At 39.3% G+C, this 22,821-nt stretch overlaps 1 protein-coding gene and 1 long non-coding RNA gene across 2 annotated transcripts; both read left to right on the forward strand.

Annotated features, from left to right (window-relative positions):
- Positions 1–27: 27 nt before the first annotated feature.
- Positions 28–1,382, forward strand: LOC124254556. Its single transcript, XR_006892486.1, has 3 exons — positions 28–69; positions 315–576; positions 1,338–1,382. It is a non-coding gene; the product is annotated as an uncharacterized LOC124254556 (long non-coding RNA).
- Positions 1,383–3,214: 1,832 nt separating this feature from the next.
- Positions 3,215–22,821, forward strand: LOC124254554 (meiosis inhibitor protein 1-like). Its single transcript, XM_046688379.1, has 13 exons — positions 3,215–3,413; positions 7,455–7,673; positions 8,462–8,507; positions 8,981–9,051; positions 9,604–9,703; positions 10,037–10,171; positions 11,235–11,417; positions 12,039–12,162; positions 13,122–13,276; positions 14,116–14,246; positions 14,952–15,057; positions 15,856–15,967; positions 22,777–22,821. Exons 1-13 carry the CDS (start codon positions 3,323–3,325, stop codon positions 22,819–22,821), a joined length of 1,518 nt encoding a protein of 505 aa, XP_046544335.1. The 5' UTR covers positions 3,215–3,322.

Here is a 22,821-nt window from a genome sequence, read left to right on the forward strand (position 1 = left end):
TCGCTCGATTACCTCCCTTTTTCGTGCGTAGCCTCCCTTTGGTTCGTCTGCTCAATCGGTCACGAAACGGTAAGTTCGAAAGCGCCGAAATTCAATCGTAGGTGTCAGGTGAAATGTCAATCAAAGCATAATTAATTTCCAGTCAGCGTTTTGTGACATTTTTCAATGGATTATATTTACATGAGATAGGAGTATATTGCAAGTAAAAGTCTCGCACCTGTTTTAGTTTCTCATCACTGCAAACATTGCAAACAAATGTTACTGACCTGTCTTGTATACTGTGTAATGTAGGTAATCAATAGTGTTTCTTTTAGATCACCATGGCCACTCAGTTACCGTGTTTGACGCAGAGACACCGGAAACACAACGTTCATTGGATGGTGGTGTCTCCAGCTCACAGTGGGGTTTTGTGTGTTGCTTGTTTGGTGGAGCAGGTGGAGAATGATGAAGCCCCACTGGTACAGAGAAAAGTCGTCCTGTCATTGTTGGCCAGTCTTCTTGAAGACAATGGAGAAATAGCAGCCAAGTTTGAAGAAAATCTTTTACTTTGTAGACACATGATTGACATTGTGACAGGTAGCCTATATGTACATAACTGATTACACTTTAATTCCAGTTTGTTTATTTGTTTCTTTTATCACATCGCACTCAATATTATTCCAGCTATATGGCAGTGGTATGTAAATAATTGAGTCTGGACCAGACAATCCAGTGACCAACATCATGAGCATCAATTTACTCTGTTGGGATACAATGGCATATGTCAAGCAGTCTGACCACATGATCCCTTTAGTCCCCTGTTACAATATGTATGGGTTGCTGAAGACCAATTCAAACACAGATCTTCGTGGGTGATGTTAAAAGAGCCAACAGATTATGTTGGACTATGGCATCTAGTAAAATATAAAAATATGTTTAGTTCCACTACTACTACTACTACTACTACAAATACACAATGCCATTTAGAAAGTGGTCAAATGCAACATATGTCATATTTAGGATTACACTTTCTCAGTAAAGTACCGATTCTAGTATCTAGTACTAGTAGTTACTTTTATTAGGTTGTCAGGAGTCAGGCACTCAATCACCTGCACACGAAGTCAGCCAACCAACCCACTCAGTCACTGCAGCTTCAACAAAAAGGGAAGTTAGACAACTGTTTCCAGTTTACACTTGTCAGAGGGGTACAGACTTTTCGTGAAACATGTCATATTCACCTAATGGTGGGTTTGTTGCAGGCCTAAATGGCATTATGAAAATGTTGGGTCTCCATCATCAAGGCTCATCTTCATCATTTCTAAGAACTCAGATGAAATGTTCCCTTTTATTTGTTACAGGCAGTTTTTTCAAACATGACCAGCATATGGACACAGCAATTAAAGGTGATGATTCTCTCAAGTAAATGTGTTCTATGCAGCCTAATTAAATCCAGTTTGGATAAAACACAAGCTTTAACTACAAGTAACACTTGTAATTGGTTGTTCAATCCAAACAGTACATTCTTGAAAATTGCTGTCTTATAGATTTCAGCTCCATTTTTTAATGCACAACCCTGTGCACTTAAAAGAACCCACGAATCCGTTGGTATTTGACCAGATGGTGGCCACATGAATATGTGCAAACACCTATAGTTGCGGGTACAGCAACATGCAGTGAACATGGACAAAGTACTGTGACTATGTGTCCCAGTCCACCCAGCTGTGAATGGGTACCTTGTTAGGATGAGAAAGCCACAATAACTCGGTGCGCCTAGTGGCTGCAAGAGTTGTATACTCCCCAGGGAGTTGAGATTGATAATGCGATGTGCCGTTGAGATTGACATCCAATGATCGAAGGAAAAGATACCAGCACCTTCAGCATGCACTAGTACGTGGATATGTGCGCTATATAAATATCCTATAATAATAATAATAATAATACAATGCAAAGTTTCAGTATAGATAATAGTGAAGCATAAACATGTAAAAGGCGCAAGGCTAGCATCACAGCATTGAAAGGAAAAATGTTTGAAAATCCATGTCATCTCTGTCCTCAGTGTCTTTACTGGTACTACAGATAAATGCTACTTAAGATAGGGTACACATTTCATTTGTGACTTCTTGTTTTATAGAACTACAGCATTGCAAGTCAGCTGTGTATCATTTCAGTGTGTCAGCTGATACTGGAGACTGCTGAATCGGAGGATTTGGTCTGGTACACCATAGACAAGTTCCACTTCGAGGTAGGTTTCAGCATATGCATGTGTGTAATAATTCAGTGTTTTAGAGATTTGTTCCATACAGCCATCACTGTTACAGATTAAAATATACTCCTACTGTTTAGTAACTTGTTTTGACTGTCAAGAAATAAGTGTTTCTGGGTCCTTTAGGTGTTTTCCTATGGTTACTAAGGCTGTTACGATTCACTCGTATATTTGGTGAATTGCAATCACTGGAATTCTTTAATTTTTTGTAAAGGAGAAAAGGAGTGTTTTCATTTGATTTTCGATGTTATTTATCAAAGTGTGATACACAAAATGGAATATATCCCAAGCCAGACAGGATACTAGTCAAGACTCTTATATACTTCATTTGGTCATCAATGGTCATTGTTGTGATAGATTAACACTGTCAACATGGTGAAAACATGTCAAAGAATATATCTGGATATTGTTTCACCAAAGGTAAAGAACAGTACTTATATGTATTTGTTACCCAATATTCATGATATGTATTGTATTAGCCTCGTAGTGGATAGGTTGCAGCCCTTTTCCCAAAATATTAACGATAAGTTTATGGTGGGGACACATTTCATGCATAATGAAAACAATGGTAATTGATCAATGTATCATCAGTACATCAAAGAGTTATACTGGTGAAGGAGACATGTCTAGTGTTATATCTGTGATGTTATACTTGTAGTTGCAAGACACTCAAGATCTGGTATCTGTCTCACCATACTTGGTGCTGCTGGGGAGACTGCTGGCTATTTCTCCTGCCTATGGATTTCACATTCTTGACAAGCATGGTAAACTTCTCAATCAGCTTCACACTTACTCTGCTACAAACATTCTGTCCTCTTATATTTGTAAACAATATTTCTAAAAAGACATTACCATAAATCATTCTTCCTAAACAAGCTGTGTAATTATCATATTTCAAAAACTGATGTACTGAAAGATGTGATTTATAGACTCAACTTCAATACTGGGTACATGTGTTTTGTTTCAGAATCTCTCCTTCTGCTTGTACTGAGGTTACTGAACCAAACATCTGATGAAAACTGTTTGTGTTCTGTAATCTACGTCTTCATCCATCTGTTGGATGACTCTCTGCAATCAGACATGTCCCTTGAAGTCAGATGCAGTGTCTATCAGGTGTTGGTGTCTCTCCTTGATAACGCTCAAACTCTGGATCTGAGATTCAATCTCCTGGGTGAGTAATGTCTACCAGGGTCTACAGTCAAAACCTGATAAAACCTACACCATATTACTGAAATTTTACACTAGACAGAGATACCATTTGGATTGTTGGGTATAAAATTCAGTCCTGATTTAGATGAAATGATTGATATAAATTTTGAAACCCATGTGAAACTAGAAAGGCAGGTGGTCAACAGAGCTTCTAACTCCTCTTAGCAGGGGGTGGTGGGGTTTAGCCTAGTGGTTACGGCGTTCGCTCGTCACACCGAAGACCCGGATTCCATTCCCCACAATGTGTGAAGCCCATTTCTGGTGTCCCCCACTTGGTGATATTGCTGGAATATTGCTAAAAGCGCGTAAAACTAAACTCACTCACTCACTCACTTAGCAGGAATAGTCATATCTTTTCATCCATACCAACATTGACATAAAACAGCATTAGATTTGTTAATGAATAAATTGATGAAATTGGAGATTAACTTACATAGAAATATTCCAGGTAATATAAAAACTAATTATGTAAACTATCTAAGCCTAATTCAGTCTTCCAAACAATATTGTGCTGAACATTGCATCCTGAAGGTTGAGAAAAATAAGCCACCCACTATTACTACATACCATATGTTGGTATATGACTGTTGACAATTAGAAACAAATCTTTTAACAAAAGAATCAGACATAAAATGCCAATGTTCCAAGAAACCAGCAATCAGTACTACCTGTGTTATTAGAGTGTGTTTTTTGTAGTTTGTAATATCACATTGATTAAGTGATAATTATTATGGGTCACAATGTTTAAAGTTTTGAGTGTGGGTTTTGGCATATATGTTCAATGGCAATAGTATTTTTAGATTAATGAAGGAGCCTAACTTTGCTAGAATGCTCTGAGAACTGTGTAAGAGCTATATAAAGGCTGGTTGATGTGTTGTGCGATGGGACTTATTACATGACTGGAGTTATACACATCTGTCTGCCATCATCTAAGTGAGTGATCGTGGCTTGCCTTTTCAACTGTTGTCATTGTAAACAACCTTCAATCAATATATATCTGTTCTCACTGTAAATGTCAAGACTCTGGTGAATTAATATTTTATATTTGTGACCCAATATTTTAGATTTGTGACTCAATTGCATTGTACTAGATATCTGTATTATCTGAGATTCAATCTCCTGGGTGAGTAATGGCTACCAGGGTCTACAGTCAAAACCTGATAAAACCTACACCATATTACTGAAATTTTACACTAGACAGAGATACCATTTGGATTGTTGGGTATAAAATTCAGTCCTGATTTAGATGAAATGATTGATATAAATTTTGAAACCCATGTGAAACTAGAAAGGCAGGTGGTCAACAGAGCTTCTAACTCCTCTTAGCAGGGGGTGGTGGGGTTTAGCCTAGTGGTTACGGCGTTCGCTCGTCACGCCGAAGACCCGGATTCCATTCCCCACAATGTGTGAAGCCCATTTCTGGTGTCCCCCGCAGTGATATTGCTGGAATATTGCTAAAAGCGGCGTAAAACTAAACTCACTCACTCACTCACTCACTCACTTAGCAGGAATAGTCATATCTTTTCATCCATACCAACATTGACATAAAACAGCATTAGATTTGTTAATGAATAAATTGATGAAATTGGAGATTAACTTACATAGAAATATTCCAGGTAATATAAAAACTAATTATGTAAACTATCTAAGCCTAATTCAGTCTTCCAAACAATATTGTGCTGAACATTGCATCCTGAAGGTTGAGAAAAATAAGCCACCCACTATTACTACATACCATATTTTGGTATATGACTGTTGACAATTAGAAACAAATCTTTTAACAAAAGAATCAGACATAAAATGCCAATGTTCCAAGAAACCAGCAATCAGTACTACCTGTGTTATGAGAGTGTGTTTTTTGTAGTTTGTAATATCACATTGATTAAGTGATAATTATTATGGGTCACAATGTTTAAAGTTTTGAGTGTGGGTTTTGGCATATATGTTCAATGGCAATAGTATTTTTAGATTAATGAAGGAGCCTAACTTTGCTAGAATGCTCGAGAACTGTGTAAGAGCTATATAAAGGCTGGTTGATGTGTTGTGCGATGGGACTTATTACATGACTGGAGTTATACACATCTGTCTGCCATCATCTCGTGAGTGATCGTGCTTGCCTTTTCAACTGTTGTCATTGTAAACAACCTTCAATCAATATATATCTGTTCTCACTGTAAATGTCAAGACTCTGGTGAATTAATATTTTAGATTTGTGACCCAATATTTTAGATTTGTGACTCAATTGCATTGTACTAGATATCTGTATTGTCAATCATTGTAGCTTGCTCATTGTTTGTTCAATATATTATTGAATATTTTGGACTTGTATGTGTTCTATTTTGCTGGTTCTAAGGGGACTCTTAAGCCTTTTGTCTCGGCAAATTATTAACCGTAACACCTGCTAAAACAGTAAATACTGCTATTGTGAATTATGATACTGGATCCTTTAAATAGTGAGTACTGGCCAAGCTGCTATTTCTTTTCTTAAAGTATTACTATGATATCTTATGTACCCTCTACTGTAAAATTCTACTAAATGAAAAATCATAAAACAATGTTTGTTTGTTGTCTAATGCCACACTCACCTATATGGTGGCATAAAACAATAATAATAGTTGAATGGTAAAAGGTGGAAATATGACTAGTAGAAAATAAAAAATATTTTGAAAGATGTTCCTATACATTATTATTAAGGACTAGTGGCTTAAAGGTCACATGCAACTCAAAACACAACTTTGCAGATTCTGATACCTTTCGGTATGGACTTTACAGATACAAATCATCAAAAATGCAAATTCAAATTATAAAGTTGAAAAACAACGCGATGAAAACCCCCCTGCGAAATCGGAGTTCAAACGATTCACTAAATTCACCCCAGCAGCTTGGGGTGAAAGTGGTTTCAACAGCTGTGCTGGGCTGAGCTCATAGCGCATGCACAGTGAATAGGTTCGCGCAGCTTGGAAGAGGGATGTCCGAATTATAAGGTCGTGGGCAGGAGTAGTCTAATCAAAACAAATAGTACATAATCTACTCGTTACATAAAAGAACCTTGGTAGGATCTAGATCTACTCAGCTATGTGTCAACCAGTGAGGCGTTCGACATTTCAAGACGGAAAACCTTTGCTGGCATTGAATACTCAGTGAAGGCTTTGATGTGAGCTATAATTTTTCTAATGTTTAGTTGATATTTCACAGGCGCGAGCTTTTTATATGTTATGACAGTAGATTACCGATTTAACTGTTTATATAATTTCATTTGTCTATTTCAGAACACGTTCTTCTTACCGAGTAAATTTCTCAGTTCGATACTTAAAAGCAATGTCATTATTTAGCATTGACAGAATTTCTAACTGTGATATAGATATGTCTTTGTCACAAACAAAACTCAATGTCTGTTTTATTGACACCTATGTGTCTGCCTGCCTGTCTGCTAATGACAATATGCAACTTCGATCACTGACCACATGCAATTTGAACTTAACACCTATCAGGCTATACACCATAAACAAAACGCATTGATTTATGGCTCGTGCACCTGAGTTTGGTCTCTGTCACATTATGTAATTACACAGACAGGCAGGTGTGATACTTGTACACATGACATTTTATGATGTCTGTTGATTGCAAAATGTTATACACCAAAAATGAGCATGTATTTACAAAACCCAACATCTCTATATATACACACACACCATGAGCCGTGGGCATCGGCAAATGAACCAGACACTGAAAGTCTTCATTACACTTGAGTGCACACCCACCTGCTCTGACTGGGGTCGGTATCCCGGGTGCTTCGCTTCGAGGGAAGTAAACCCAAGTACACAATATTGCACTTTTGATTTGCGATTGTACGCTTATAATTTTGTTTATATGTTTTTTCATAATCAGCAATGTATATATGTCATGAATAAGTGATAATTGTGTTTTAATTAGGTTTGATTTTTTGGTTGCATGTGACCTTTAAATGAGTTTCTGCAGCTTGATCTCCCAACCTTTGTTTCAGCGCTTCTCAAGAACATCCTGAAGCACACAGATAAAGACTCTGTGAAGCTGTTGATGGCACCAACCCCTGACAACAGGTACTTGGTGATGGGACTCAAGAAGATGCTGATAACTAAGCAGGAGATGCTACAGACAGCCTCTGCACACTGCGTGAAGGCTCTCATGTCCTACTCCCAAGATGAAAGTACAGTCACGCAGATTCTGGAGAGTGATCTAGCCGGTGAGTCAGTTGGATTGAGTACAGTGGAGATCATAGGGGAAATTCATGAAAATCAAAGTCAGAGGTATTCTCAGCACTAGAAGAGTGTTTTAATGTGAGACAGTATGTTGAACTGTTACCTCAACTTCCTTAAAAACATTATTTGTCACTTTCCAGTCGATCACTTGGACACACAAGGTCAACATGCGTAGGGACTTTCTGGTGAAATGTCACAGACTCAGAATGCCAAGTGCTTAAAAGATGCTGTAATAAGCCATGTTTTAATGGCAATCAGTATAAAAAAGAGCTGTAACCTTTCACCTTTATCAAAATTATTAATACACAATGCCAGCCTTCATGTGTGTTGGTGATTAGGTGTTTATGGGTGCTGTAGAGGTATGCTCACAGGGAAAGAAACCTTTCAAAATGTCCCACTAGACCACAGGACCAGTGAGTGGACAATAATTAGTGGTCCTGTCTATTCTTCACTTGTTCAAAATAAAAAATTTAGATTTTAACTTAAAAAATTCACTTGCCACCAGGACCACTGCGAACTTATCATTTAGTGGTCCTGATTACTAGCCAAGGACCACAGGAACAGCTTAAATCTTGCACACTAGTGCTCATGGTTTATTGTGTGGGTAACAGTATGAAAACATTCCTTCAGTTCCGTTTTTAAGACACTGTTTTATCATATTTGTCATGTCTTACTGTTATATATTGGAAAGCCTTTAAAGACATAAAGACTACATTGTAAAGATCAGATGCACTGTATTATTATGTTTGGTATTTCGGGGTTTTCTTTTCAGAATTTCTCTTTGAGTCTTTGCATACACAAAGTGGTCCTCAACTGGAGTAAGAATCATTGTGAACACTTTGCTTTTAATAGTTTATCATTGTTCCTGGAGTTTCAATTGATCTGTTTGTGAATTGTTGTATTGAAAACTTACCATGCCAGGATGGTCTTCATACTAATGTCTTGCTTTCAGCACATGTATTTCTTATTCTGATCTTATTTCTGTGGTATATAAATTCCTAGATTTCAGTGTTATCAGATTTGATGTCTATGGTTTAATTGATAGCAGTGTTTGATTTCTATCACATTTGAGCAAATACTAGAAAGTGTATTCTTGCCCAGCTTTTCAAAATGCTAATCATTCTACTGACACATTTCGTTGTATCTAGAAGATATCTCCAACTGGAATTCTACCAAGTGTGCTTTTAGCAACATCACTCACTCACTCACTCACTCACCAATTTACGTTGATAGTAAATATAAAAAAATTTTTATGCTTTTATTTTCATTCAGTATTTCATTCTCCTTTTAGTTCTGTATTCCAGTGCCTTCAGATGCTGACAGACTATGAACAGTTCTTCACACGCTGCCATGCTGTCTATGGTCAGTTTTACATTTATGTACTGGTATTAATATTTCAAAATGATTGATATTGTATGTGTTCTATGAATAAAACTGAAAAGTGTTGTACAGGGGATACATGTTTTATACAACTGCAGAAAGAATTATTGGAACAAAATAATGTGGCACTGAAGGTGTTTTTCAAAATGATTATTCATATATAAACACAGTACTTCTGAGACTTTTGAAATACTACTTGACATGATGCCTCCAATTGAAAGAGAATCACTTGTAGTGTTGTATTAGGAAACATTTAGGATGGTTAGTTTATGTTTGCATGTTGCAAAATAATTTTTGGACTGCCAAAAAGTGGCAGGCAATCCCTTTGACTGCATCGTACCACAAGACATCCATAGATGGTACTTGTTGGTACCATGCTTGGGCATTAAAAGGGATACATTTTGGGCTGTTGACTAGGAGTCCATATACTGTTTCTGAATGGGGTATCTATGTTATTCTTGTACAGATTTTCCAGACTAAGAGTGTATTGGTTTCTCACTGTGGTCTGTATGTTGATATGAGCATTGGTTCCAGGTGTTGAGTCAATTCTGCGTTCCCTGTGTGTTGTGATGGATGTGAAAAACTATGGACTCATAGAGAAGGGTTTCTGTCTACTGGCTAACATACTGCACCGGTGAATATTCTTAGCACACTCTTATAGCGTGTCCAAGATAATTATGGTTTGATATGATAATATCATTTGATACCTGGTGCAATATTTCAGAGTGAGTGAGTAGACTTTAATGATGCTGTGAACAGTTTTCCATGATAATTGTAGTTAATGACTTGACACAATTCAGATAAAAATTACATTTATAAAATGGAATCACCACCACTACTGTCTGATTCTTTGTGATTTTTCACATATTCTTGCCTTGTAAATACAACAGGCTCACCCCAGGTGTGTGTGCCATGGATGATTATTGCAGTGTCTGCACAGATAGTTTGAAGTGCTGCTTCATTGCAGGCAGCCACCAGGGATCCCCCTGTTTGTGAATGCGGCATCAGTGAGACAGTGTGTACACCTGGTGAGGCAGGGTCTCACTCTGTCTCACCCAGCTGTGTTCCTCCAGGCTCTGATAGCTGCTGGGCCACTTGTCAGGTGAGGGATGTGTTGTGAAGAGTGTGAATCTTTTTACAGTTGGTGTAAGAAGGACTCATTCATGCAGTCCACTGAACGATTGGTATAAAACTGAATAAAATACATTCTGTAAAGTAATCATCAAGTATTATCAAGTATCGGGCGTGGTGGGTGAGCTGGCTAAGGTGCCAGGCTAGCGATCCAGCGAGCATGAGGTGCCGGGATCGAGCCCACCTGTGACTGGGTGTAAAAACTTTGGAGTCAACTTTGTTTGCAGACTATTTCAGTGTTGCCAAAAACCCCTAGTGTACAATACACAACCTTGTGCACTTAAAAGAACCCCCGAATGGTGGCCATATGAATACATGGGTACCTCGTAAGGATGGGAAAGCCGCAATAACTCAGTGCGCCTTGTGGCAGCAAGAGTTGTATACTCCCCAAGGAGCTGAGATTGATAATAAGATGTGCCATTGAATTGACATCCAATGATCGAGGAAAAAAAAATATTAGCGCCTTGAGTATGCACTAGTGCGTGGATATATGCGCTATATAAATATCCAATAATAAATAAAATAAAATTATCAAGGAATCTTCTCAGGTCTCTTAATTTCAGAACATTTGAAGCTGTGAAGGGGATAGGCATAAGATGACTACCTCCTGAGTGTATAACAGGGTTCGAAATACCCCATATATTAGTGTGCCATGGCATGGTAAATATTGAAATGGCACGACTAAAAATGTTCTCGGTGCCCTTTTGACACGCCTGATTTTTTGGAGACATAACTCGCATTTAGTCATTTAATCCCCAAAACAATTATTTTTTTCCAAATTGAATAATACCATACATATTTGAATGCTCATAAACCCATTTCTTTATTTAACAATAAATTTCAAATGATCATCATCATTGTCATTTATTCTAAAAACATGTGGGCATACTCAATTTCTGAAAGGCACACCTAAAATATTTGTCTGGTGCCCTAAGGCACACTTAGAAAAAAAGTATTTCTATCCCTGTATAACCTGAATGTGCTTGAATATGAGATTGTAATCCTTGCCTGATATCAGTTCTCTGTGTGTCCAGCAAGCAGTACCTGTCGTGGGTGTATCGATGTGAGGTTGTAGAGGACCTGCTGAAGGTGGCTTGCTGTCAGATGACTAACCTCAACACCTCTCTGTGTCATGGCGGACAGAGACTGATGGTCCAGGGGACAGACCAGCAGTACCCTCTTCTTGCTTTCACAGATCTCCTCACTGTATGCTGTAGGTGGGTAGAGACACTGACATTGTTCAAAGATCAATAAGAAAGTATAAATGACAAAGAAAAGTAAATAGGAAGTAGAATAATTTTTCTTCGGGGCAGTTTTATTTATTGCTAAAGGTTGTAGTAGTTCTTCTTTCATATTGGTCTTATTTCCTTTTTACTTGAGTGAAGCCAAGCTCTCCCTCATTAAACTGCAAAGTGCATTTGTGTATGAGTGCTTGCAACAGTCACGTTTACTTACTTATTTAGTCAAATTATCACTGCATTTAACAACCAGCTCAAGTAAGTGGATGTTCACCAAACACATTTTTTTCTGAATGCACTTCAGTAGCTTTCTAATTTTCTGCAGCTAAGTGGAGTATTATTATGAATTAATATCAACCTTCATTTTCATTTGTTGCACCAAGCTATAAAAAAGTACAGAAATACTTTGATCTTTAGTAATTTCATGCTAACCTCAATATGTGTGTAAAACGATTGCATTACATATATCATATAACAAATGTAAGTCTTGCTGTTTTCAAACATCCATAACTTCCCATACAACAAATGCATGTGTTAGCATCTCTTGACACTTTCTGCAGTTATCTCTGGGAGGTTTTCCTCTCTATCTGCATGTTTCAGAGTGTGTGCTGACAGTGTACTCAAGTCCTCCAGTGAAATGGGAGATAAGCAGTGGCTGAATGTTGAGGGCGCTCTCTCACTCCTGTTGTCAGCTGCAGAGAGACATCTAGTGCCATACATACAGGTGAGACTGACAATCTCTCCACTGCAGGCTTCAAACACTGGGGTCTATGAAAATACCATATATTTTATAGAAAAAAGTAACTGCATTTGAATGGAAAAGGAGCTCCAGTGAGACTGGAATTTAGGTACCTGCACCTGTGAGGCTCAGCTGACAGTTCTAAGATCTACTGAGAGCAATGCCATTAGAATTTAGACAAGGTTAGGCTAGTGAACGCAAATGTTTTCTGACTGACTACCACTGTCTTTCAGCACAGACGTATATAGACATTAGGTGGAAAATGCTCTTGTCAAAGATCTGTAATGATAAATCATATACCATTACTCATAAATTAGTATGATTGTGTTAATATGTATAATATTTATTCATTGAAGCTGTATGATGTCACAATGCCTCATTATCAGGGAAAACTTGATATGATGTCAGTCATTCTTTACGTCGTCACAAATTGATTACATTGTCTCTTCCTCAGAACAGTTACCCTTGAAGGTCCGGGTTAGAACATTGATCTTCAGTAACCCATGCTTGTCGTAAGAGGCGACTACCGGGATCGGGTGGTCAGGCTCGCTGACTTGGTTGACACATGTCATCGGTTCCCAATTGCGCAGATCGATGCTCCTCTTGTTGATCACTGGATTGTCTGGTCCAGACTTGATTATTTACATACCGCTGCCATATAGCTGGAATATTGTTGAGTGCGGCGTAAAACTAAACTCACTCACTCACTCACTCCTCAGAACAGTTTCCCTATAGGGTTGATATTTCATACTTTTGACTTCATTTTCTTTCTAAGAATGTGAATGTATCAAAACATTTTGAATAACCAACTGGGAACTCAGAATTATTATGTGCCTCATCAAAGACTCAGGATTCATTCACTTGGGACAGATAATTCATAATTCCTTGTAGCTTGTTGGTTATGAAATATGATTTTTTTTTGTGATGCTCTCTGCCTATTTCAGACAGTGTTTGAGTCTGAAGAATGCCCTCCTGGCCTGAAGACTGTCCTGGCCTGTATGAATGAGCTGTATTCCCAGACAGGGAGTGACATGTCCAAAATGTCTCTCATGTTCACACGGTCGGGAGTCATCATTCAAGCTCATGTTGTAAAATCTAGGTACATCTCTGATTTAAATATCCTTATTGTGACATACAAGGTTTTGACATGGTCACTAGCCTAATTGTTCAAAACAAATTAAAGGTTTATTGACGTGCAGTTTTTGCCCTGATCGTAGTAATACAATACAAAGAACCAGTCCAATAATAATTGGTGACCAGATGTATATAGCTTGCAGGGACTACCATCTCTGTAGATTTATGTATGATTCTGTATTGTGTTATGAATTTATCTTTTTTTTAGGTCTTCAACTGGATTAAAATATGACTTAACTTGACATATTATTTACATCTAATGCAGAATTTTCTGTAGTTTGCCATTCTGTTCCCAGTGAGGATTCAAGGGAAAAGGTCCTCAGTTACCCATACTGAAGTGACTTTAAATGTCAGTCCGGCTCAGTGACACCATGTTGATTGTATGTCATTTTCTCCTGGTAGGATGGGTTTTGCTCATGAAATTGATCACTGTTTTTTTTCGGATCTAGGCTTTTTTTATTCATTGCCATGTGATACAGCTGTGATAAAGCTGACTGTGGATTTAAACAAGACAATAAAATTATTTTTGTCTACAGAGTGGTTGGTCCAAGGTTGAAAAAAAGAAGATTCCAAACAATTCTTTCACTTCCTGTCATAAATCTTCAGTTAATTTTTTTCAGATAAATTATAATAGTTCTTAATTGCAGTGATTTAATCAGAGATCTTTTACAAATTTAATGTATTTCAAGTTGGAAAACTATAAACCCCACAGCTTTTAATTTGTAAAGTCTTAAGAAGCCAAATTTGTAAAAACGTTTACAAAAAAGTGTAAGTGGCTTAGTATATTTCTCATGACCTTGCCAGGGCTACTGAGGATGTGTGTGAAAGCATAGACAAGTTGCTGGAGAATGTGTACAGAGACCTACTGGAGAAGATCATCCCTCTGAACCCTGCCCCTCCCAGCTGGCTAGTATCTGGTGTCGCCTCAATCAAATGTATGTCATGGAAGGACTCACTTGATCCTAAACTGGACATTGTAAATCTTTCCTGCCATTATGATAATGTCATCATAGTGATTATTGGTGTGGATTAGGTCGCGAGCAACAAACTCACTATCTTGGTTGCTTGCATAGTAACTTGGATCATAATGTTCAAAATATCAATCACTGGTTTGTCAGGTCCTGTCTCAATTATTTACAAGGCACCATTATATAGCTGGAATACAGCTGAATGCGGCTTTAACAAACAAACATTACCCTTATGTGGAAATGTCAGCTTTAAATGGTCCAAACATAGATTCTAATACTAGTAATTAAGAGCAAAGTTTCAAGTTCCCAGATTTGATAAATTTGTAGTGAAATGTATGTAACCAGATTAAATCATCTCATGTCAAGGTATGCAACGTAAATAAAGTATTTCATCACTAAATACATTGACAAATTCATGATAAATTAATGCTTTGTCAATGTATTTCCTCCAATGTAAAATATCAAAATTCAAAGCTGTGTTGAATTCACACCTGAAATCTTGAGTGGTAAATGTTTATAATGAATTTTGCTTGATTTGCTTCATACAAGTACTAGCTCTTGTACTGAAAATTTACACAATAACTTTGAAATTTGTTTGTCATCTCAGTTATAACTGATACTACAGTTTTTAAATGGAGCTTAATGATATTGATGATGTGTGTTCTCCTCCAGTGCAGTCTGGAGATCCATGCCACATGCTGCATGCAGTAGAACAGAGTGGGGACACAGCATGGACAGTGCTGCTGATGCTGTACTTCTCATATCTTTACAGTAACAGGTAAACAGTCATCATTCAAACACATGAAATTAAAATAAGAGGTTAGATGAGCATGGTTTTGAATATTTTTATTAGGGGTAGCGAGGTAGCTTAGTTGTTCACTCATCACACTGAAGATAGGTTTTATTCCTTACATGGGTACAATGTGTAAAGCCCATTTCTGGTGCCCCCATGATATTGCTGGAATATTGCTAAAAGCAGCATAAACTCATACTCACTCGTTCATTTGGTACATGCATACAATCCCTGGATCAACTATTTAGCTTAAAATTGCTGATTGTGACATTAACCAGCAAAGAAACAGTTTTGGAGATATAGCATCACACTGAGTCATATTCATTTCTGAAAATACATTTGGAGCTATCAAATCTACATTTATTACCTCTAAACAGAAACTCACCATGTTTGTCCTCTAATCATGCAGTTCAATGCAGAGTGTTACTGACAGACTCCCATCATCAGAACATTGTTATTGATATCTCCTGTTGGATTACAATAATAGTTGTAGTAGCATAAACCATATTGAAACCAAGTTTGATAGTTACAGCAATTCAGTTGGTAATATTTTCCTTAAAACCTTTTTACCAAGTTTGCTATAGACAATTACTGGTCTTTACTGGAATGAACGGTTAAGCCCCCATGCTCTGTTGTAACTGGCATGTCAACTAATAAAAACAATTGTATGGAAGAGAATCTCTCCCAGCTTTTGTAGAAGACACTAAGGACGTTCAACATTTATGACATATCATTAAAAGTGGTGATACCCAGTGAAATATAAAGATAAACTGTCATCCACAGCTGGGTGGAGTGCTGTGATCTCCAGTCTCTGCTGCAATGTTTCCTGGCCAACAACAAAGACCTGGCAGGATTACCTCCCCTTGTTGTCAGATGTCTTGCTTTCCTTGTGGCAGTGAGTATGTTTGTTTTGAGAGCAATGTTACAATTGGACCCCAAATGCGGTATGTAGTCTATGGCATTTAAAGATATATATTTTTCCTTATCCTAACTCATGATCTTTTGCTTATCTCCTTCTATGCGAATGTTAGTGGAACACTTGAATCCTTTGTAGTTCCCTAAAGTGGACGTAAAAGTTCACTCACCCACGAATTACCTCCCTTTTCCCACGCAAACAGTCATGTGACAAGCCATACTTGCCACTCTCTCCTTCATCGCCCAAGCGGATGGTTGGGTGAGCACTTGAGTCCTGTATACGGCATTTTATCCTTTACATTTAGATCCTTTTATCCAACTTACGCTGTGTATGATTTTCGGTTATAACTAGCTTGCATTATATGTAAAAAATTTGAAGAAACATATTTGCTGACCCTCCGATACTTCTACCTGAAGTACCTATTAGACCTGCCAGAATGGCTACGCGTTGACCTCCACGACGACGCGATCGTCTCCTGCAACTACGACAGCTGCTCAGCTGTTTGACAAATGCTTCGTCCACACCGCATCAGTTCAAGACAACGCACAGCTTCGATCCGGGCGACTTTATGAGACAGTTTACTACGCAGATGATGGAGCGTCGATTCGCCGAGGAAGCAGAGGCACAGCAGAACCCTACGGGGGCAAGCAACGTAGGCAGATCCTCGGACCTTCGCAAACCTGATAGACCTACATCTACGCCTCACAGGTCTAGAACTGAAGATGCATTCGCAAAGAACCTCACACTCAGACGACTCAGTCATCATGGATGAAGACTGAAAGTTCACAAATGTCCCTGAGACTATGAGAGATACGTCAGCGAACCCTCACGTCAAGAACGTCTAGGAAGCCCTGTCTGAGATCCAGCCATTCCAGATCTAGATTCCGCAGCCCTCACAGACGTTTGGAGGAACGTTCGCGAAGAGAAGGTTCGCGAAGAGAAGGTTCGCGAAGGGAAGAATCACGAGAAGGTTTGCGAAGGGATGGATCACGAGATGAAGGTTCGCGATAGGAAGGTTCGCGAAAGGAGGCTCTGCGAAGGCACAGTTCAACTGACTCGGAACTATCTGATAAACAGGGTGACTTCATCTTCTCAGAAGCGGAGGTCACATCTTGGATAGCTAAAGGATTGGACTTAGAGTCCCCCTCCAAAGAATCGGATGAAACATGCACATATAAGATGTGGAAGGACAACTTCAACTCTTTTATGATACTACCAATTGAACAGATATCCAAGGTGGCTACGAACCTAGGCACAGCTTATCATTATCAGAATCAACATCTACCATCATTCAACGCGAGGAAGTTTCCTCTATATCATATGGATCCCCTTCATGAGAATGCCAGACTTAGATGACAACATGAAGTTGGATAATGACTCACGGAACAAGGACTATAAGGTGGAGGATAAAGAGTTGGCTCAACTAGGAGAACTTTCTTCGGGTTAGCAAGGTCTAGAGCGATCAATGAGGCATTGATAACTCAATTCAAGAACCCTAGGTCGGAAGAGGATAGGATGATACTTTCAGCTCTACTAACTCAGAGAAAAATTACCAACACTTCATGTCGGGTCACTTGGCCTCAACGTCGGTGGGTCTCACCTTATTACGTAGACAGGGTCTACTAGCATCTTGTTCCTGGAGTGACAGATTTACCCAACCGCTACTAAGAGCTCCTTAGGCGGTGCCTACTATCTTCGGAGGGGAGATTGATGAAGCTGCTAAGGAAGCTACTCACGACTCAAGAGAAGTCATGATGATCAAGTCTATAGACACTTTGGCCAACGTCATTCGCCATACTTCACAGAAGTACAGCAACAAGTCCAAGTTTTCCGGTATTCAGAAGGCAAAGGAGAAGAAATACTCCAGCTTCAGGTGCGGGAAGAGCCCTTTTCATCGCCTATCCCGAAACTACAGAGGGAACCCTGGGAGAGGACGTAATCCCAGAGGTTCTAGAGGAGCTAGACGCTGAAAATGGGGTTCGACTAGACACTTCCATCCCCAGCTGTTCCTGTACAACCATCGACAGTTGGTGGACGTCTACAAAGGTACTGGGAAAATTGGGGAATATTGGAGGACGACTACGTATCACAAGTACTGCGAGAAGGGTACAGAGTGCAGCTCAAGGCCACACCACCGTTAACCCTCAGACCGATTGTCTTTGACTATGCAGACGAGCAAGCAGACAAGTTAGAAAAAGCCATCAACTCGCTTCTAACCAAGAACGCGGTAGAATAGATCAACATCATCTCACACCAGGCTTTTACTCCCCAATTTTCCTAGTACCCAAGAAGAATTCCAAAGAGAAATTCAGGTTGATTTACAACTGAGGAAATTTAACCAAGACTATCAACTCAAACCAGACAGGTTGAAAATGATCCACCTACTTCAACTCAGACAACTCATCCGTCCAGTAGATTAAATGGCGAGCACAGACCTTCAGGATGCATATCTGCACATCCCAATACATCTGGAATCAAGGAAATTCAGAGGTCAGCACTTCCAATGGAAAGTCCTACCATTTGGAATATCGTCGGCTCCGTGGTTATTCCCACGAGTGACCAAGCCTATCGTCACCTATCTACATCATCGAGGTCTATGCAGTGCCTTTTATCTGGACGACGGGATACAGGTTCATCAAAATGCCAGTCAACTCAGACAGCAGCTAAACTTCACAATCAAATTGCTCACACAACTGGGAACTGGCCAGTGAACCTGATGAAGTCAGAGTTGGAACCAAAACAAGATCTTCTATTTCTGGGAATAAGATTTATCACAACACAGAATCGAATTGTGGTCCCAGAAGATTGTTGGGTCAAGATACAAGCCATGATTACCACTACGAACATGGCAGTGTCTACTCGGTCTACTAACCTCAGCGCAGGACTTGACTCGCACAGGAAGATTACAACTACGTCCATTGCAGCGTTTCCTGACAAAACATCTGGACAGCATCGACCTGATCTCGCTACCAGACAATCTCAAGATGTACCTGCTGTAGTGGACTCACAGGTCAAATGTCTGCGGAGGGACCTATTTACAAGAGCTGGTCTTCGACACACACCTTTACGTAGATACATCACTACATGGATGGGGTGCGCATCTCAACAACCAAGTAGCATCAGGAAAGTGGTCGAAACTAGAACAGCATCTTCACAGCAATCTGCTGGAGATGAAAGCTGTGATCAACGCCTTAGAACATTGGTCGAGCTCAGTGATCAACAGAATGCTGATGGTCCACACAGACAACTCAACAGTGGCATTCTCCATAAATCGGCAGGGATCAACAAGATCACCAAGCCTAATCCAGCTCACATTCCAGTTGTTCATCATCACGGAGGAAGCAAACATCTGGCTAAAGGCGTGTCACATACCAGGAGCCAAGAATGGACTAGCAGACGCTCTATCTCGTCCGTCACCCACGGAATGGATGCTCCACCCAGAGGCATTTCGGCTCATCATAATGGAAATAGGATCCCCATGCATAGACCTGTTCGCCACGAGGTTCAACAAACAACTACAGACATTCGTCTCACCAGTACCAGATCCTCAAGCCTGGGCAACAGATGCAGTGAGCATATCATGGGAAGGACTAAATGCATACCAATTTCCGACTCCGATCTTACTACAGGAAGTACCATTGAAGATCAAACAGACCCAGCGCTATGACTGACTTTGGTCGCGCCCTATTGGCCAGCGAGAGTCTGGTTCCTAGATCTAGTACAAGAACTCGGAAGTCCAACCCTCAAACTACCAGAATGGCCGAACCTACTCATACATCCACACTCCAAGCAAGAACCCACTAATCTTCCAGTTATACGTGTGGACCGTATCAAAACTTGTCTAAAACTTGTCAGCAAAAGCAGTAACCTTAGCGTTATGCAGATCAACTCGCAATTTGTACGACAACAAATGGCAGAGTTTGAACAATATGCAAGGCGGAAAGGCTTCACAGCTATGAAAGCATCTCATCCTCAAGTGGCGGAATATCTGTGTCACCTTAGATATACAAGGCATTTGAAAGGTTCGACATTATCTACATATCTGGCAGCGATTAGTACAGTCGTCACTATGAAGACAGGCATCAAATTGACGAAAGTACCTGAAGTACTTGCTCTGCTACGCTCTTTTAAACTGGAAGACCAGCAAAAGAAATTCAGAGCACCAGCTTGGGATCTGAACATAATTCTACGACATCTCATGAGTGATGCCTACGGACCTCTAGACCATACTACCTTCGAGCTACTTGCACAGAAAACTCTGTTCCTCCTTGCCCTAGCTACGGCAGCTCGAATGTCAGAGATACATGCGCTGGATTTTGGACGAACTAGATTCGACACAGGGCACCATGCTGCAGAAAATCTAGGACTTAGATGGGATTTTATTGCAAAGAATGAACTACCTGGTCAACCAGATAGACAGTTCCATGTCCCAGCGCTATCTACGATCCTTGGTCCAGAGGACACCCAGGACTTATCCTTGTGTCCTGTCAGAGCTTTAAACATATTAAGCTAAAACAAGGAGAAGAAAATTCAAGAGCCTTTTCATCCCCTTGTCGACGGAAACATCGGTGGAGGTCTCAAGAACGACAATTTTGTTTTGGATGACAGCTGTTATACTAAGAGCCTGTAAAGCAGCAGGATTAGAACCTCCAAGAGCTTCCAACCCACCTGAAGTCAGAGCACTGGCATCTACACTCGCTCTGCATGGAAATTGCTCAATATCATCAAAAATGGAGGGCTGCTTTTGGAAGTCGGATACAGTGTTTGCCAACCACTACCTCAGAAACATAGCCACCCGAAGACGTCTCAGGCATTCACCAGTTTGGGCCTCTTGTTGTAGCACAACAACTAACGGTTCCACAAAGGCACTGAGTTGGAAATCTCACCCTTTATTACGTTGACTTGTTGATAACTTTTACTACGAAAAAGTTTTAGTTTGAAAGTCCATGCGCACAGTCAAGACTAGACTAGCATGAGTAAGTAACAATCTTACCTGTATGTTAAGGGGTCGTAACTCATTTATGATAACGATCTTATCATATCTATGGGTTGTTATAGATAACTAGTAAAAAGAAGATACTAGTATATCAGGGGTTTATAATGGAAGTTGGAAGAATAGGATCTAGGAAATGCCGTTACGCAGTTCCCATTGGGGGGGGGGGGGGATACAGGACGTATCTAAGGACAGCTGATGAATCCACGAAGTGGCTTGACCCACCACCAATCCGTCGGATTCTATAAGCAAAAGATCATGAGTCAGGATAAGGAAAAATATGGAATTTTTTAAGTAAAATTGATATTTTATACTTATCCTGACTCATGAGGTCAAGCCCTCCCAACCTCCCCGCTGAAGACACTTCGGATTTCACAGTAGATCCAGGTGCATGGGCTAAATTCAGGAGGGAGTGGCAAGTATGGCTGGTCATATGACTGCACGGGAAAAGGGAGGTAACTCGTGGGTGAGTGAACTTTTACGTCCGCTTTAGGCAACTACAAGGGATTCAAGTGTTGCACTAACATTCGCATAGAAGAAGGAGATAAGCCAAAGATCATGAGTTAGGATAAGTATAAAATATCAATTTTACTTAAAAAATTACATATTTAGAACCTTGTCATAATGAATAATATTAACATTTATGAAGTGTTTATTGGAGAAATTGAAAGCAATAGCTTCAGAGAGACTACTGGCTGCCCAACAGTTATCGCCAATACGTCAGTATCACACGTGTACAGTTCCGGTCAATTACAGTACCACTATTCTTTCTTCACGGTAAGTAACATCAGAGAAAAATTAAAGATCAAGTTATGAACCCTATACATATTTTTTAACTTAGGGGAATGTCACATGATCTATAGATCATAGCAAGTCATTAATTCTTTCATTCCCTATCAGTCTACTGTGAAAAAAACACTCAACTAATCACACAATCAATTATTCAAGGTTACTTTATGATATGAACATATATTATTTCACGAATGACATGTGAAATTCTGAAATGGCAATAACTGTTACAGTTAGTTGTGAGAAAACACCTGTTTGTACTGCCATGATTCCCTTCCGCCGCATTATTTAAAAACACGATCGGCGGCAGTGAACGGGCTGGACACATCGATGAATAGCTAATTAAGTATCATAATTGATTCTGTGTGTAATCATGTGACCAGTCATGAGACTCTTTAGCGACAGAGGTCGCTTACCTTCAGTCTTGCTCAGCGTTTCAATATGGAGGAGTTATCTCCCTTTATATGTGGATTGTGAGTGGGGAGTACGTTGAGTAGAGATTAGGCATTTGTTTCAAATATATTATGCAATTGTTATTTGAAATTCAAATAAATGTTTGTAACATATATTTTTGTTGTGTCATGACTGGTCACAAATGATAAATTCATTAATTTAACCAATGGCAGAGTAATTTTGTAAATACTGCTAAAATATGGCAGTAACTGTTCGGCAGCCAGTAGACTCAATTGGCTGAAAAACACATAAATAAAATACATGATTTTAATTGTTTGGTCCTGACATGCCTGTATGCTGGTCACACTCATATAGCTGACAGATGACTGAGTGTGGCATTAAACAAACAAACAAACAGGTAACCCAGTGATGAAAGTATATAAGGTGGTATTTCTTATGTTCATAATTACCCATACTGTCTATTGTTGACTGTTGAAATTGTTTGAACTCCTCACATGATGTACAACTGTACAAGCAAAACTGTCTATCTGTAGTGGACATGAGCATGTTTTCACAAAGTACTGTTTTAATGGCAGATTTTTTTCCTTTTCAGTGCTCATCAGGAGATGCAGTTGTCGAAGTTGTTATAGTGACATAG

Source organism: Haliotis rubra, unplaced genomic scaffold (assembly GCF_003918875.1).
Source record: "Haliotis rubra isolate DU_JTF1 unplaced genomic scaffold, ASM391887v1 Scf575, whole genome shotgun sequence".
Lineage (NCBI taxonomy): Eukaryota > Metazoa > Mollusca > Gastropoda > Lepetellida > Haliotidae > Haliotis > Haliotis rubra.